The 17,335-nt window shown below is 48.3% G+C and overlaps 1 protein-coding gene across 1 annotated transcript; it reads left to right on the top strand.

Moving 5' to 3' along the window:
• The first annotated feature begins 2,396 nt into the window (after nucleotides 1–2,396).
• Nucleotides 2,397–3,393, top strand: LOC119108102 (dynein assembly factor 4, axonemal). The gene has a single exon (XM_037231679.1). It carries the CDS (start codon nucleotides 2,397–2,399, stop codon nucleotides 3,153–3,155), a length of 759 nt encoding a protein of 252 aa, XP_037087574.1. The 3' UTR covers nucleotides 3,156–3,393.
• Nucleotides 3,394–17,335: the final 13,942 nt, after the last annotated feature.

The raw sequence follows: 17,335 nt of genomic DNA, 5'->3' as shown, positions 1-17,335 counted from the left end.
GGGCTGTTGTGAGGAAATTCTGCAAAAGTACTCTGCGACGAACGAATCCATGTGATTGGCTGTTTAACATCCATAGAGTAAGGCAACAGGTGTCGTCCGAAACTACCACGTTTCATTGGTCCACAGCTTCTTCAAATTTAAATACAATTAAAACCAGAAATAGAAGTCTGGGGCGTGATGCATGCCAGTCTATTAACGCACAATCATGCAACCATCACACAAGCTTGTCATTCACGAAAGCACGTGCCCTAAATGTCCCCAATTTCTTCCAGTATGCATCGTGGCATTCCTCTCGGCCTCTTACACCAAGCGAGCATATGTGTCTAACGATATCCCACGTATGACAGCACTCCTCTCTCGCCTGAGTTCACCTAGTGTCTGACGAGTTCCGCATTAGCAATACCCTTCAGGCACCTTCATGTATACAAATGCATGGAGGTGAGATCGGGCGAGTCCGCCGACCAGGGCAAAATTGGAAACTGGTCCTTTCCTGGCTACTTAGCGTCAGAGGTTGAATTTGTGTCAAGAATACTGCAGGAACTTGGTGTCAATATGGATATACAACAATAATTACGCATGGTTTATTTCTAACAAACTAAGTGCTAATATGAATATACAACAGTAATCACGCATGGTTTATTTCTAACATCTTCATTTCAAATAAAGAACATTTTGGGGACGATCGGTGTATGCTTTTTGGCATAGGCACAAAAACGTTTCAGCAAGTGGGGGTTCCAAAAGAAAGTTTGAAATCCATTATTTCCATAGACAGCCATAGGCTTAACACTCGGCATTCTAAAAATGGGGTGCCATGGCATCTCCGAACGCTCTGCCTGCGTCTCTACGCCCACGCTTTTTGAGGATTTAGTTCGATAGCAGCAAAACATGCATCACCAAGTAGACTTCTTAACTTTGGTTTAGGTGGAAATCGACTCTGGAATAAACCAAATTTGACTTGGGTTGAGGCGGGACCGATCTTCATTCTTCTTGCATTCAGTCGGAGTTGAGTCAGCTAAACCTTCGGAATCACCGATAGAAACCAAAGCAAGACGAGTCTTAGCAGCACAGCAGTTCGCATACAGGCCAAATGGGACACAAACGTCATGAAGAAAAAGTCAGACGTCGAAGCCACGTTTTGTTCAAGAAATGCCCTGTGCATACCTACGTTTATATGAATTCCACAGAACAATTTACCTTCTAAACTTTCGCCACCGTGGTCGACTCCGTCGTAATTAATTCTCGAGTTGAGCCTTTTTGCCCCGGTCAGAATCCGGAGTCTACTAAAGAACGTTTTGTGCTGCTTGGTGTCAGTCGAAACCAACTCGGTGCGCTGTGAGTTGCAGTCGTGCATTTTCTTAGTGCGGGTCAGATACAAATCTACTTTGTAGAATTGAGCGATTCTGTGCTAGGCCAATATTACGTCGTGAAAAAATTCGTAGCAAAGAATTCGACGCCCTTTTGGAAACGCACTGTTACACCATGCTATTTAGTCATATTTACCACTATTTGCCAAATACGTCCGACTTGTTTCTACAACATGCGATCATTACAGCGTTGCTACGCAACCGTGAGTTGCCAATGGTTGCCATGACGACGCTTTCAACCAGGCGGAAATCGGCGGCAGCGAGCGATGAGGCACCGAAGTGGGAAAAGTGTAGAGGATAGCTACCAGTGCCTGTAATGCGGTTAACGACAAAAGGAATTAAATGGCCAATGTATCCACGCAAGGACATCTCCTCATGGCAATCGTGAGTTGTTCTGTTGATTAGCCACACAGTGATCGCAGCTGGTCGGCCGCATTCCTCCGGATATGTAGCTAGGTACAGCCCGTCAGGTGAAATCACATTATATGCCTGAACTATATGATGGCTATATTTATCAATAACTTCACGTGGCAACAAAGTAACAAGAAAGTGATTGTTGAAATACCGCTGACCTGTGCTTCCAAAGACAACTTAAATGTCGTATGCACATCCAACTATATCAAGGTGTCCAAGCCCCCCTACATATTTGAGGCATGTTTCACCAATCCCGTGGACCACGACGCAACTGTCGTTAAACTGATTGATGAAGGCGTTATCATCGAGCTCACAAAGCTAGCTGAGAAACGCTGGCCTGACCTCCGCCAAAATCTCACTAAAGAAGAAATGGCTAAAGAGCGGGCAAGATCGCAAGAGGCGGTCGAGAAAATGGAGAAAGAAGGAGCCGAAAGGCGTAGCGAGACTCGGCGAAATCGGGAGCGACTTGGAGTCACGGAACAAATGAAACAAGATGAGGCCAGTCGGAAGTCACGCGACGATGCTCGGGAGCACGAGAAACGGCAGGCTCTAGCCGAGGTGTTCCGTGTTAGCTCGGCGCAGTCGCGGCGTGGCCCCCGCAGGCCAAGTGAGGTGACCATGTTCAGCGTGTCGGAGACCACCGACTCGGAGGAGAGCACCACCCCCTTCTGCCCAAACCCGCAGATCCCACCCGAGCTGAGCGGCTCGGCGTCATCGGCACCTGCCGGCCCAGCGGTGGCCGGCGGCAGCCCAACACCGTCTGCGCACGTCGCACGCTCGGCCACGCCGGCCGCGGCGCCGGCGATTCCGGCGGTGCGCACGCCCGGCACCATCACGTTCGCGTTCACGCCACGCAGCTTCCCGTCAGCAGCGCGGGAAAGCCGCTCGCAGGAGGAGCAGCAGTGGCTACAGAATCAGGCGGCCGCATACCGCCGCGACGGTGCACTGAACGACGAGGATATGCGACCGCACGAGCGCGACCCACGCTGGCTCAAAGAGCGCGGCGACACCTTCTATCAGCGAGGCAACTACCTGGCCGCCATCAACGCCTACAGTCACGCCATCCGCGTGTCTCCCAACGCTCCTGAGCTCTTCGCCAACCGGGCGGCGTGCCACCTGAAGCTCAACAACTATCACAAGACGCTGGAGGACTCGTCGTCGGCGCTGGATCTGCTGAAACCGCCGGTGCAGGTCAACCAGACGTCGCGGCTGCGCTGTCACGTGCGGCGCGGCACTGCGCTGCTCCGCCTAGCCGCCTTCCAAGAGGCACTGGCGGAATACCAGATGGCACTCAGCCTGGACCCGACCAATGAGAAGCTGGTGCAGGATGTGGAGATGGTCAGGAAGCTGGCCGAGGATGCTGACAGCGAGGACTGAAGACGTCAGCACGCTCGACTAGCGGACCTTTGCTGGCATGAATGTAGAAATTGTGTCATCATGTTGTTTCACAGGTTGATTGCGAAATACATGCACATCCTTATGATTAGTGTGAGGATATTGTCATGCTATGCCTGTAGATGGCAGTGCATGGTGACATATATATACATGGGTGGAGTGCCAGTTATTTGTGGATGTCCCTGCCATAGTGCAGAGCAATACACAAAACAATAATGAATTATCTCTTGAACTGTAGTTCTGTTAAATACCACAATCACTTCAATTATTCTCCAATGTTCATGATGAAGGTAAAGCCGGCAAGCCTGGAATGGCAGGCTGCATGCTGCATAGACATAATTTTTTATGCAGTAATACTTTCTACCTGAGAGATAGGTGATAGCAGCATATAAATGAACCGTTATGATGTTTGTTCAGCATGTGAGGTGATAAGAAAACTCTGCTATTTGGGGTTTGATGGCATGAAACAAATTGAAAATAAAATGGCAATGCCATATTTGTATCAGGTATCTCCTATAGCCAGCTCCAACTCCCCTTAACTATGCTGGGATGTTGAGATGCTGAAGTGACCATACCTAACCTTTGGGGCAGCACCATCACCCAAAAAAGATCATGCTGACACATGTCACAGTTGGCAGATGGGTACTATAGTGGAGTCAGAAACTTTCCTGCAGGAACGTAGTTGCTTGTTCAGTTGGCGACCTCCAGCACCTACCCTCCAGTTTTGAGAGAGAAGTGGACAATATCAGGATAAAAGCCCAGTTGTTGGCGGAACTTTATGTTATGTTCCCACTATTTCACTGCTCAGCCCCACCTCTTTCTCAAAACTGAAGTTGAAAAATATACCCATTCTACCTCCAACCCAAAAGTGAAAAATAACTTAGTCTTTTCATGAGAGCAAACTTCCTCATTGTTGGCTATCAAGGTCAATCACAGATTCACCTTGACATATATATGGCTGACAAGCATAGTAGCACTGACCTTCAATAGGAGAACAAGCATCAGCTCTGGGCCTCCTGTCTTGATCAAATCTATACATTTTCTCTCAAATGCAACAATTTATATTTTAAAGAGAAATGTAGGTATACTTAATTAATAAAACTCCTAATGGATCTGGCTGAGCTCAGACATTTTAATCACAGCCTGCTCTTGGCTGGCATGGCATCATATTTTTCATCAGGCTTCCTATGCAGCTGGCAGGACCTCACCTGAATCAGGTGGGCCTCCTTGTGGTAAGATGGCCTGCTGCTGTCCACTTGTGACAAATGGTTCTCGCCCCCCCCCCCCCCCCTCCCTATTGAGGCCCAACCCTGTGCTGATACAGATTAATGTAAGCACTGTAGCATGAGCTAATCAACCTTTATGTGCCCTTCACAGTCTATGTTGGTATCCATAATGGTTCAGTTATCACAAAAATAAGAATATGAAACAAGGTAACCCCCTAGAACAAAATTGTAAGGATTGAACAAGTCACCAAATGGTGAAATTAAGCTCAAGTTTTCACCATCCAATTCTTGAGGTTTTGTAATGCTCGAGTTGGGTGGGACTGACGTCTACAAAAATACGAAAAGAAGAGTTTCCCGTGACACTCCGCTGAGTTCTCTTAACTCAACAATCCTTTACCAGAGGCTTCCTAGCACGAAACGTAACGCACGCGAAACAGCAAACCAACATATGAAAAGCAGCTGTCGGGATATCAAATTACAAGGAATTCCGTGGCCTTCCGAGATGGCTCGAAGCATGTGTGCTCTCACGAAATCAGGGTGAAGTTTTCGGCAAAAAAAAAACGACAAAAGACATCGGACCTACCTCAAATAACCGTTTGGCCAGTTATTTACGACATCTGACCACCGCTCGCCGCTCTGCGGCAGGGTTCCAAGGTGAGAGTCAACGATGACCGATCCGTGTGTAGTGTTTTTGCAGAGCGGTAAGCAATGGGCATTTCTTACGTCATCAGATACCCACTGGTTATGACCTAAGAAAACAAGCTGAGAATGTTTGTCGGTTGGCCATAGAAAGCATGATTTCCTCCGAAATTGTCAGCAGCATTATGCGCATCAGTTGCTGTTATATTTCGTCTCAGAGCTGATGGTTTGATAAATAAATCTCCATTGAAATCCTGGCTTGGCTCATATGACGTCACACTGGTGTGACAGGGAGGAGAGGCAACACCAATTTTCGGTAGAGACGAGGTCGTCCGACCATCAAAATAATACTTGAGCAGTTTTGCAGATAGGGGAGCACAGGGAGCACGTGCCCCCCCCCCCCCCCCCCATGGCCAACCCTAGGTTCCAAGTGGTCCCTCGAGCCCCTCGGGACCTACGATCAAGGGCCCGATTGGAGGTCCCTAAGAGCCCAGTAGGCCGGCTTGGGTTCGTATTTAGGGGCCCATTCCGCAGGACCGGGCAATTCATTGCCATCCAGAGGGCCATGCGCGCTGATCAGGGTCCCCCTGAGTCGATCAGTGCAAACAGTGCCCCGATCAGTCGATCATGCCGGTCAGACACCACCAATAACGCACAATCGGCTCTGTGTCGCCATGGGCCTAAGGGCCCATTCCAAAAGCATGGACAAAGCAGGAGCCAGCGATTTACATCGGTCGGGGCTGCAGCGTCTTTTAGAACTCCACAGCGCCTAACAGGGGGCCGTGGATTGGCAAGGGACTCGAGTCGGCCAGAGGCAGTGTTCGAAAAGGCCAAAAAAAGGGCGTGGGGGGCCCACTGGGGCCGACAATCAACGGCCCGATTGGAGGGCTTCAGGGCACGAAGAGCTGGTCGGCTCTCATTCAAGGGCCCCGGCCTGCTGGGACGGACCCTCAAATGGCAGTCAGGGGGCCCCTTGAGCCCTGAGTCGATATGGGCCCATATGTCCGTCAGGCACCACCAGAACCACACGGTCAGCCAGTCAACTTCTTGTCGGCATGGGCCTGAAGGCCCACTTTCCAATCAGCTACGAAGTCGGGGTCGACGAATTTTATTACTCGGGGCCAGCGATTTACGCTCGTCGGGGCTCGCATCTGAAAGGGGCCCGCAGTGCCTAACAAAGGGTTTTGTGTTTCCAAGGGACCCCGAACCCACCAAGAGCAGTGTTCGATGAGGCCGGAAAAGGGACCCGGGCGGCCTAGCGGAACCGACGATCAGCGGCTTGGTTGGAGGGCATAAGGGCCCGAAAGACTGGCTGAACGTTACATAAAAGATCTCAGCCCGTCGGATCGTGACCTGAAATACCAATCAGAGGTTCTCTTGCACCGTTTGAGGACCTCCTATAACAATGCGGGTGTCTCGGTCAGCCCGAGACCACGAACACCGAACAGTTGGCTCCCTGTCAGTCTGAACCCTGGGGCCCATTTCCCAAGCAGGAGCAAGGCCGGGGGCCACGACTTGCATTGGTCTGGATTCCTGAAACAATGGATGGGGCTCCTGTGTCGGGCAGGGGTCCACAGTGCCTAACAGAGGATCATGCGTCGGCTAGTGGCCCCGAGTCGGTCACGGGCTTTAATTAAGGAGGCCCGACGAGGACTCAAGTGCCCCTGAGGACCAAATATTTTTTTTTAAATTTTGATTTGACCTGACTTTGTCGGTCAGGGCTCCCAGTGCCGAACGGTAGGCCCTCCATATTAATTGCAGCATGGGTCCGTTAAACGGAACTCAAGTCTGTGCGCCCATGACTGGACCAGCTGCGGCCATCAGAGATGTTGTTGCGCCATTGAGGGTTCCTGCGCCGATCCGGGGCCAATCACGCGGGTCAGAAGGCCTCCCGCATCAGGAAGGGACCAATGTGATGTGATGTATCCCTCAGAGGGCCACTGGATCGACAAGTGGATCCCGCCCCGTGTCACCAGAATGACAGGCGGAGGACACCGCGCGGTGGAAAGAAATGGCTCTCCAGCTCCTGACCAGAACAACAATGTACCCTCTAGTGTTCCACTCAAGAGGCCCCCTTACCCGGAAAGACCTGAGAGGTCTCATTAAGTGTTGAAAATAGAGTGGTTCGAAATAAATTATGAAACGAAAAAGGCCGTCCCATGTTTTTAGGAACGGTCTCTTTTTTGCAGAATCGATTTGTAAAACAATTTACACCAAAATATTTGAGCCTGCGCGCCCAAGATCTCGGCAGCAAGGACGGCGGTGGTCTGGGTCGTAGTTCCTGTAGAACCGGAGAGCGTTGGCCAGTGCAATTAACACCACGCGCCCGAGCGAGAACGACCGTCGTGAGATAATGGTTCGGAAGGTCTTTCAAAATTAATTCGTGTCATCCAAAGAAAAGATTGGGTGTATCTCTTCATAACCTTGAGGTTATCCTCTGCGCAGAAAAACAGTAACAGCAATACGAAAATAGACATTGTACCCATACCCGTTCAGTTCCACCACCACGCACCAGTCAGCACCCCCTCGCGGTGCTCTAAATGCAATCCGTTGTTAATATTAATTTGAGAATCACACCGGTGAAATCAGCGCCTGGAATGCCTTTGAATTACACGATTTGATCTCCTGAAGCGTTCAAAGGCACTTATTTCAGATGCGTCATCATATTCGTCCATCCATCAGCTACGGCTTAGTGTTAGCCAAGCGGCCGATGCTGCGCGGCCTGTCGGACTTACTACGCACATAATTTGCATCACTTCGCAGGGATACAAGCTATGATATTAGCATGCAAGGTGATGTTTACCCACAGCTGCAAAATAGTGTGGACTCCTAATCCCAATCGTTTTTAGATGCTTGTGGAAAAATCACGGGCAGGGTAAATCTAATATTTTTACGGTGGCGACAGAGGTGGCGACACGGAGTTTCAGTTGGAGTCAGAAATTTTCAGGGCCATCTGAATAGATCGTGGCCTCCTCACAGGGGGTCCGTAGAGTGGCAGCATGCACAAATTACTCGTTCCTCTCGTTTCAGTTAACACGCGCCCGGGTTGCCGACTAGGTACCCTTCGCTCAGGTAGGGTCAATTTGCCCCCCCCCCCCCTGAGATCTCGGGAACTAGAAGAGCTAGAGACACCAAACTTCAAGGGTGTGTTGACCTGTACGTGAACTCACTTAGGTCATATTTTGAGGTTCCTAAGTCATGACCTTAGGGTCAAATAAGGTCAAACAAGGTCCAGTTTCGGGCTGGTCTCCAAAGTGCCCCCAGAACCTAGCCAACTGTTTCCAAGCAAAAGGTCTTATGCTCAGTTAAGGCCAGTGACCTTGTCTGACCTTTTAAAGGTCATGGTGACCAAAATCACTTAAGACTGCTCTGAGTTTTGCATTTGAATAAGCGACAAAGATTACGCTAGACGGTATGTCTCTACAAATGAAATGTTGACCTGGGTCACTTTAGGTCAATGACCTATTATGAACTCTAAGAACTCCATGGGAGATGTCGAATGCGGTTCCTGGCATCAATGCATTAGAAATGATCACCAGAAACTCCCCCATACAGAAAGCCCTAGAGCAGTAAAACAGATTGGTTTGGATTTTGATCTTACCTTCATACCTAACCTTAGGTCAACGCTACTTACTCATTCAATATGGTTGTTGCCTAATAAACCATCTCAGAGATGGATGGCTTCGTCTAACACTCCGTTGTTTCATCAGATTGAACGATTCCCTAGAAACTGACTTTGCTAAAACCGTGGCCTGACTTTGACGTGCCATAGGTCAGCGACCTTACAAGGTACACCTAATTTTGTGTTACCAAACGATCCACTTTTTAATTATCTACAGCTGTGCAAAAGTTGGCGCGGCTGCGCCGCGCCGTTCGGAAACCATTTTCGAAAAACCTCCGGGGGGTCAGTTTGCCCCCACCCGAGCTCGTGTTAAAAAATAAACTGAGGCCGGACGGGACAGAAAAGCCTTTCTTTGGAAACGTGTGAAAGTATTATCATCATTGCATCTCGCAATTTGTGCACAACGCGCGCGTGACCACGTGGCTGCCTGCAGTACCGTGCTTAGGTTCCAACGTAGGGTATGCGATATCTGACGTGCGGTGGCCTTGCAGTAGCTCCAAAACGCAGATGCTTACATTAGAATATTAACTGGAACGAAACGAGGCTTCGTTCATACAATTGGCCATTTCTGGCACAAGCACCGCTGTTTCAAAGCGACGCCCCGTACATCTAGACCATGGCTGGAGCTGGAGCCAGCCCAAAGAACTTTGTTAAGATAGCAAACGGTAAGAATAGTTCCTTAGTCTTTGAGTCCAACGAGCATTATGGGCCCAGCTGGGGAGAGTGGGGCAAGACGGGCAGGTTAGGCAAGACGGACACCACTCAGTAAGCTTGACTTCTATCGCTACCACGGCCAAATTCACAAATCACGGTACTCCAGCATCCTTTATTGTCGACGAGTTGCCACCCGAAGGTAAGCGGCGGAGTTTTGCTTAAAAATCAATGGAACTGTCAGTCACATAAAGACATCTTGTTGACAGAGAAGTACAAGGAACCATCGAGATTGGCCTACCTCAGGCTCCGTTCACATCCTCGAAGCTAATCTGATCACCTGCCCCGCTTAAATTTAGATATAAATGAGATCTTTAGACCGATATAGCTTGACCAAACTGTTTTCAAATGTTCTTTAGAGGGGGACTCCCTACAAAGTCGTTTGTCAGCCCATCCCAATGGTTGATTAGTTGTACTCCTACCTTTTGCTAAATAAAACTGGTTTCCTCCACGCATCGGCTTACTTTCCAGTAATCCATGTCGTGCATTCCATTGTACCTAGTCTATCCCTTTCATAATTTCGTACACGTCTATCAGATCCCCTCCAAGAGTACGATATTTTCGTGAATACAAATTCAAGGTCCTAGCCTATCCTTTGGGCGCTGCATGACCTACAGCAGTCGATACGCTCTAAAACCCCAAATTATCATCATCATCATCAAGCTTATCCGTATATTCTAAGTCGTCATTCCCAGTTATCATCCCAGTTGTTTTTTGCTGTGCTCTCTCCAGCCTATCTTTATCTTTTTGGAGGCGTGGGGACCAGGCATGTAAACAATACTCTCGGTGTGGTCTGACGTAGGCCAAGTACAACTTTTTGACAGCGTTCCGTCTCTTGTAATGGGAATAGTCATGGGAATTGCACTTGGGATGCTGGGACTTCTATTGTGAAGTCCCAGCATCCCAAGTGGCCTGCTCTTAGAAGCCTTACATTGTTTTCACCCTTTACGTTACTACAAATTAAACACCTAAGTCCTTCCCTTCCTCAGTCTGGTCTTACTCTTGACCTCCCATTTTATAACTCATACCCTCGCTGCCAAAGCTACCTAAATGCATCACCTTAAACTTATTATGATTGAATGGTATAAGCCACGGAGGAACCCAGTGCGCCAGTTTATTTAAGTCAAGTTAAATTTGGTTCATAGATAAACCAGTGGTAATGATCTTATTCCTCTGAGGAAAACGACGATAATGAAGATACAATTGTGTTGATTTTCGGCAACATGCCTTTATCGAAACGAATAGCAGAAGTGAATTTTTAATTTGCTTCTGCCATTCGTTTTGATAAAGGCATGTCGCCGAGATATCATGAATCTAGATCTCCATTTTCTTGTTTTTTTCTCCGAGGAAAAGGCGATTGGTACTGTCTTTTCTACGTGCATAAAGTTTTCGCAACTGCACTTAATATCTTACGTGACTTTGGTTCACGAGATCGGTATCCATTAACACCCCTACCAAATTAATGTAATGAACAAATTTTAGCACTTGACTCCAAAATCCTATGTCGCCCCATTCTCTTCTACCTCCCGCTGAGATTTTGTACTCCTTGAGCACTACTTTTTGCTTCCTGTGTAGCAGCCGCACTCTTACCCAGCAAAACAGTTTCTCACTCAATCTCATGCAATTTTAACTGATATAGCAAACGTTAGTATAGCACCTTATCAGACGCCTCACTAAACTTTAGATGAACAATATCTAAACTTTTGCCTTTATCTGTCTGACTACTAACATGCTCCATGAGCTGTAGAAGAGTTATCAAGCAGGATCTACCAGAAAGGAAACCATGGATGCCTATCTAAGTGTGACTGAATGCTAGCATTAATGAATGTCTCTAAGACCTTACGTACAAGCGTAGACCAGTGGTTGCTGACACATTTGTTGGCCCCCTTCCTAAAAATCGGTACTACATCAGCAATGCGCCTGTCCCCGGGTACTTCTGAAAAAACTCAATGATCTATTAGATATTAGCATAAGAGGATCAGCTTAAAACTAGCGCATTCACTCAAAACTTTATCATTTATCTGGTCGGCACCGCCTCCTTATCAACCTTGATTTTCTTCATGCCGCCCATTACGAAACCTTCGGTCACCGTCAAATCTACAAGACCGCCTTTAGTCAGATTTTGCCTATTTTTAGGGAGATCACGCAGTTTGCTTTGCAAAAACTGAAAAAAACTGCCTACTAGGAGCATCTGCAGTGACTCTGTCGTCCCCTAAAGGCCTTCTTTCTTCCCCGAGAGGGTCGAGAGATGATCCTTTACATTTGAATTTGTAGTAGCTAAAAATTAATTAACGTCGCCAGACCAAGTGTCTGCAGGCCGCATCTCGATAATGTCTTGGCTGCCCTGATTTCCTGTTTTTGCTTTTTTGTTGCAATCCTGTATGCTGCCTTGATGCCTTCCGTGTACTGCACTTCTGGCCTATCATAAGCCTCCTTCGTCGCCATCAAATTACGCATTGTCTGTGTTGACGATTGGCCGAAATCTACGCTCCAGCCTGGAATGTTGAAATCTCCCAGCACTGCACTTTCCACTCCCAACTCAGTCGATTTCTTCACATCTTTTATTTCCAGATCTTAACGACTATTTGGAGACCTACAGGAAGCTCCAGTGCGGAATTTACTGTTGGACGCAGCCAAATCTATCCAGAGGGACTTGACACTATGTCATTCTTCATACCGTACAATTTTGCATGTTATATCTTACCTTACGTATACTAATATCTCACCTCCTTTTTTGGTTTTCTATGAAAAGTAAACATGTTGCATTCAGTCGCTTCGACTTCATGTAATCTGACCCAAAAAGCTGCTCACTGATCCAAGATTCAGTAATAATTACGAGGACCTTTTTCAAGCACATGAGCATGGAGCCCGCCAAACTTTTTCTGATACTTCGTGCATTTGCATAGAAGCACTTAGGTTTTCGTACACTTCTTTTTGGCTCACTGCTCAGCAATTTTGAATCGTCATTACCTTGGCGTTTTTTGTTTTTGTTTTTTGTTTTTTGTTCGCTCTGGCATACCAAGAAGCTAGTTTCCCCGAAAGATACGTCCGTACACTATATCCGGGACGCGTGCATCCTCCTCAGAGAAATAGAGTACATCCCACTGATACGGGTCACTACAACTGAAAAGCTGTCCCACTCGTCACCAACTGTGAGGCCCAGCTTTTCGTAAAATTTCCATATTCTAGCGTTGGCCGCCAGCGCCCAAGAGCTCCACTCAGCGGGCGCTCCGGTCTTGCGAAGAATGCCTGCTACCATCTTCCTATATTTGCTATATTGCACAGTGTTCAAAAGGGCACTATAATCCTAAATTACATCCTCACTATTTGCCTTCCCTATATTATTGACCCCGACCTGCGCAATGGCTCACTGGCCCAGTTTTTGCTGGTGACCTGCGCCACCACTGGCACTAGGTTCTTGACCTGGGCACCGGCTTCTTTAGACATATCCTTACTTTCCTTCCCCAATAGAAAACACTATTGGGATTTCTGACTCGCGAGTCCCTTACTACCCCAACCCCTGCTTCACCAGCACTGCCACTTGGACCTGCCTCACCCCTGGGGAGTCCCTTACTTCCTCAACCCCTGCTTCACCAGCACTGTCACTTGGACCTACCTCACCCCTGGGGAGTCCTTACTTCCCCAACCCCTGCTTCACCAGCACTGTTACTTGGACCTACCTCACCCCTGGGGAGTCCCTTACTTCCCCAACCCCTGCTTCACCAGCACTGTCACTTGGACCTACTTCACCCCTGGGGGGTCCTTACTTTCCCAACCCCTGCTTCACCAGCACTGTTACTTGGACCTACCTCAGCCCTGGGGAGTCCCTTACTTCCCCAACCCCTACTTCACCAGCACTGTTACTTGGACCTACCTCACCCCTGGGATCACCCTGCAGTGCCTGAAAACTATTCCTAGTGCGCACAGTTGCACTTCCTACATTTGAGTGCAAAGGCCTAGATCTTTTATTTTGTTATTTTCCTTTAAAACGAATATTTTCCATCTGTTTGCGTACCACCCTACCGACCTAACGAAAGGTCTAGACAGCTCTGCTTTTAACGGATGACACTTCGCACAGTCAATGTTTATAAAGCATGGATTGCAAGAGCCCTGCCAATATAGAGTCCAGGCACCATCGACTTTGTCGGTGAAAAAACGTGGGTAAGACGGAAAAAAACGTGTGACATGCCCGTCTCTCCCCCATATCAAATTTTGCACCGTAGCTCCCATTAGTGATGAATTTGTCCCTTGACAACTGAATTATGGTGTCACATATTGCCGTCATGGGAGCATTCTTTTCTGTGGCTGGATCGAATCGTCTATTAAGTGCAAAATTTGCTTTCAAGAAGTGTTTCCCAGGACAGACCCACCTATCGTACTTGTGCCTTGTGCGATGCGAAGCGGCATCACTACGCTCCCTTCTTCCCTCTCCGAGCCGCATGCTTCATGTTGGCTACCAGCCCAGGCCCTTGGTTGGTTTAAATGTGAATAGCATACTATCCTCATCTCATCGCCTTACCTAGTTCATCGCTTTTCCCTATGTGCACACACCATGACCCGAGTATATGAGAGCAAGACGACTCGGGGAGGATGGAGCAGGGAAAGTATGCAAGCGGCTGCCACATTTGTCAAAGCGCCGAGCATTGTTAAGTAGATGGCTGCTGTGCACTGAGTACCCAAGACGTCACTTCAACGTCGCCTTTCTGGCAAGTGCCCCCTCAAAATAACTGCGGGGCCCAAAAAAGTGTGCACACTACCGCAAGAAAGTGACTGAAAAGAACACATACCACTTCTGGAGAGTATGTTCTATTGCCCAGCGCCCCCCAATGTGCGCAGCTTGGCGTGCAAGTATGCCGACGAGAATTGCATATACCACACGTTCAAAGCAGGCATGGCCGGAAGGGATTGATTGAACGACTTCATCAAGAGGTACACAAGACTACCGCTGCGTACGCCAGAAGCCACGCCTGCGGCACGTGCCAGCGGATTTTACAACGTTGCCATTGACGAGCTCTTCCATTTGCTGGAACAGGTACGTGATGGCGTCACCGATCATCGCAGATAATTAAATGCTAATGAAACAGACATAACAGTGCAGGCAAAACCAAGCAAGGCCGTGGCCCAAAATGGGAAACTAGCAGATTGAGATTGAAATCCTCGGTAGAGCGGGGGCAACTCACCGCGGCAGTTGTGTACGTGTCCGCGGGTGGCAACTTTATTTCACCGATGATGATTTTTCTACAATCTCGTGAGACAAAAAATCTGAAAGACGCGCACAGCTTGGAACAGTTTGCCAGTGCCATCCTTCCGGGTGGATATAAAGCGCCATTCTCAAGAAATGGTTCGACGATTACCTAAACCATATCAGGCCCCGGCAAGTGGTCCACTTCTGCTCGTGATGAATGACCATCTGAACCATACCAGGAACCTCGAAGTGATCAACCTCGCGGAGACAACCATGTGACCATGAGCAGCACACACCTCTCATCAGTCACCGTCTACAACCGCTTGACGTCACTTCCATGTGGCCTCTGAGCACCTTTTATCCACAGGCTGTGGATCATTTTCTCAAGCAGAGCCCTGGACAAGTTGTGACCATCTTGAAAGTGGCGGGATTGCTCTGCTGGATTGGGACATATTTGATGAGTCCGACTTCCCCGCTGTCGAAGCGTCCAACTGTGAGTTGGATGATGTCGCCACTGACAGCGGATCGGAGGCGTCCTCGCCACCGAAAGCCTCAGCAGCAGCTAAGTTGTCCTTGGTAGACAAGACGCTCACGGCTTTGGAAGCACCTTCGTCCTTGGCTGCTGACGCGCCCTTTTCTGGGAATTTAGAGAACCCTATGGCTACAGGGATGACAGAGGCATCATGGGACGCTGAAATGGCCACAGCGGTGCAGGAGCCCGCAACAGCGGAGGCGTCCACGGCTGGGACGATCAAGCCGTCCTCGTCAGTGGCGGTCACTTGGGCGACTGGTGCACCTGCTTCACCACCTCGACCAGCTGCTACAGTGTCCCTGATGACGTTCTGCCCTGCTGATATAATGCCCGTGCCGAAAGCACGTCAGCAAAAGAAGTCATGAGTATGTCGTAAGCGAGTAGGAACGACCATCCCAACGCGTTCACCTTATAGAGCGTAGCTGCAGGAGAGCATACAGAAAAGGAAAAATCCCAGAGACAGCAACAAAAACGGAAGACCCGCAGCAAGGGGAATACCAGAAGGAGCAAGCAGAAACCGGCAGATTTCAGGGACGTCCCTACGCACGAGGGACGAGATGCGGCAGAAAAGAAAGCCAAGGCAGGAAGACGGTAAAAGTGAAGATGAAGCAAATGGAGAAATCGAGTGTGAGGTACCTGTATTGTAACGTCTCGTTTGGTGCGTAGTATCGATTAAAGGATGGCGTACTGAAATGGGTGTAAGAACTTGGCACATGATGAATGCGCTGCTCTGGACGAGCGTGATCTGTATTTCACATGCGAGATGTGCTCTCAGAATTAAGAGATCCTGAGACATCTGAGGTTAGGTAGGTTTTGCATACTAGTGAATCATAAAGTCGGTTTGCATGTACGTTTGATTTAACATTCCCCTGTTCAGGTGCGTCATCCAAGTTATAATCGTGCACACTGAAATTTCACTAAGTAAGGCACTAGAGTTCTGTAAGTTGGACCATCCCAACCTCTGTCCCACACCTGCACTGTGTTCCATGAGCGTAATACATTCTGAGAAGTAATTCTACACATTTCCGAGGCACACTACACGCTTCCTACTTCATATCTCTTACAAGTGCTGCCATTGCGTTGTCAAGTGCTACCAGTGGCTGCCCTTTGCGCCGCAGTGGTGGACCATTCCTCTCCGCTAATAAATCCGGTTTACACTAGCTGGTGGGGCAAAGTGGATTTTTCCATACTATCGGGACAACTCTTTTGGTCTTATTCCAGTAAGAGATCATCTATTGTCTTTTGAATAAGGATATAGAAAAATTTACTCTGTACGGCAAAAAAATATCTTGTGGGTATCATTCATCATGTTTGAGATATGTCGTCTGGAGCGCTCGGGTGTCCGAACCACCCCACTTTTCCCTGCTGGTCATTTTTGAATTCAGTCATTTTTCTCTGGTTAGCCCCTACCCCAACTCATTTTGCGAATTTACGCCGCGTTGCTTGGCAGGGGTGTCCCCACGAGTTTTGAGTTTGGGCACTTGACGGGTAGTTACAATGCCTTTAGCTGGGCACACGTCCAGGGACCGGTTGAATATCCTTCGCTGGGGTGGGCGGAGGTTAATTTGACTCCCCTCCCTACTGGAATATCAAAAACTAAGAGAGGTATTCAGAGGTAGACAGGTATACACCAAATCCACAGGATGGATTCGCAGGCGTGACCTCCACTGGCATGCACAGGCATGACCTCACTTGTGTCAAAATTTGGGGTTCCTAGGTCATGGCCTTGAGATCAAACGACATCAAATAAGGTCAAACTCCAGATTGGTGTCTTAAGTGCCCAAAACCTTCACAGGCCACCGTTGTTCCTTGACATGCGAAACAGTTGACTCCTTTCCATGACGAATCGACAGGCGAAGGGGCCGAAAAACACCATATCTTCGATATCGCTGCAAACATCAATATGACATTGTCTTATACACCGAATTCAGCTGTGCCACTTCCAAAAACATTACGACAACGGCTGAGGAGTTATAGCTAACATTGGTGGCTAGCATAGGTGTCTGAGGGTTTATCATTCAAATAGATTTATATTCATCTCACAAAACTATATACCACTGAGGTCGCAATGCTCGAATACATCTTTTGGCTACCTTCAAATTTGTGTTTATTCAAATTCCAAAACCGTGACCTTGTAACGTGAAGTCAGACAAACCTTTTTAACATTCTGGCCATTCAGAACGCTTTTTTGAAATGCAGACACAGCGACGATTCTCCTATCAAAACCGGGTTTAACACGCGCGCGTG

Source organism: Pollicipes pollicipes, unplaced genomic scaffold (genome assembly GCF_011947565.3).
Source record: "Pollicipes pollicipes isolate AB1234 unplaced genomic scaffold, Ppol_2.1 Scaffold_6686;HRSCAF=7923_pilon_pilon_pilon, whole genome shotgun sequence".
In the NCBI taxonomy this organism is placed as follows: Eukaryota; Metazoa; Arthropoda; class Thecostraca; order Pollicipedomorpha; family Pollicipedidae; genus Pollicipes; species Pollicipes pollicipes.
This window is presented reverse-complemented; position numbering and strand designations above follow the sequence as displayed.

Bases quoted from the DNA above. Each gene is read 5' to 3' on its own strand.
- LOC119108102 (XM_037231679.1), top strand. From the start codon at position 2,397: ATGTTCAGCGTGTCGGAGACCACCGACTCGGAGGAGAGCACCACCCCC.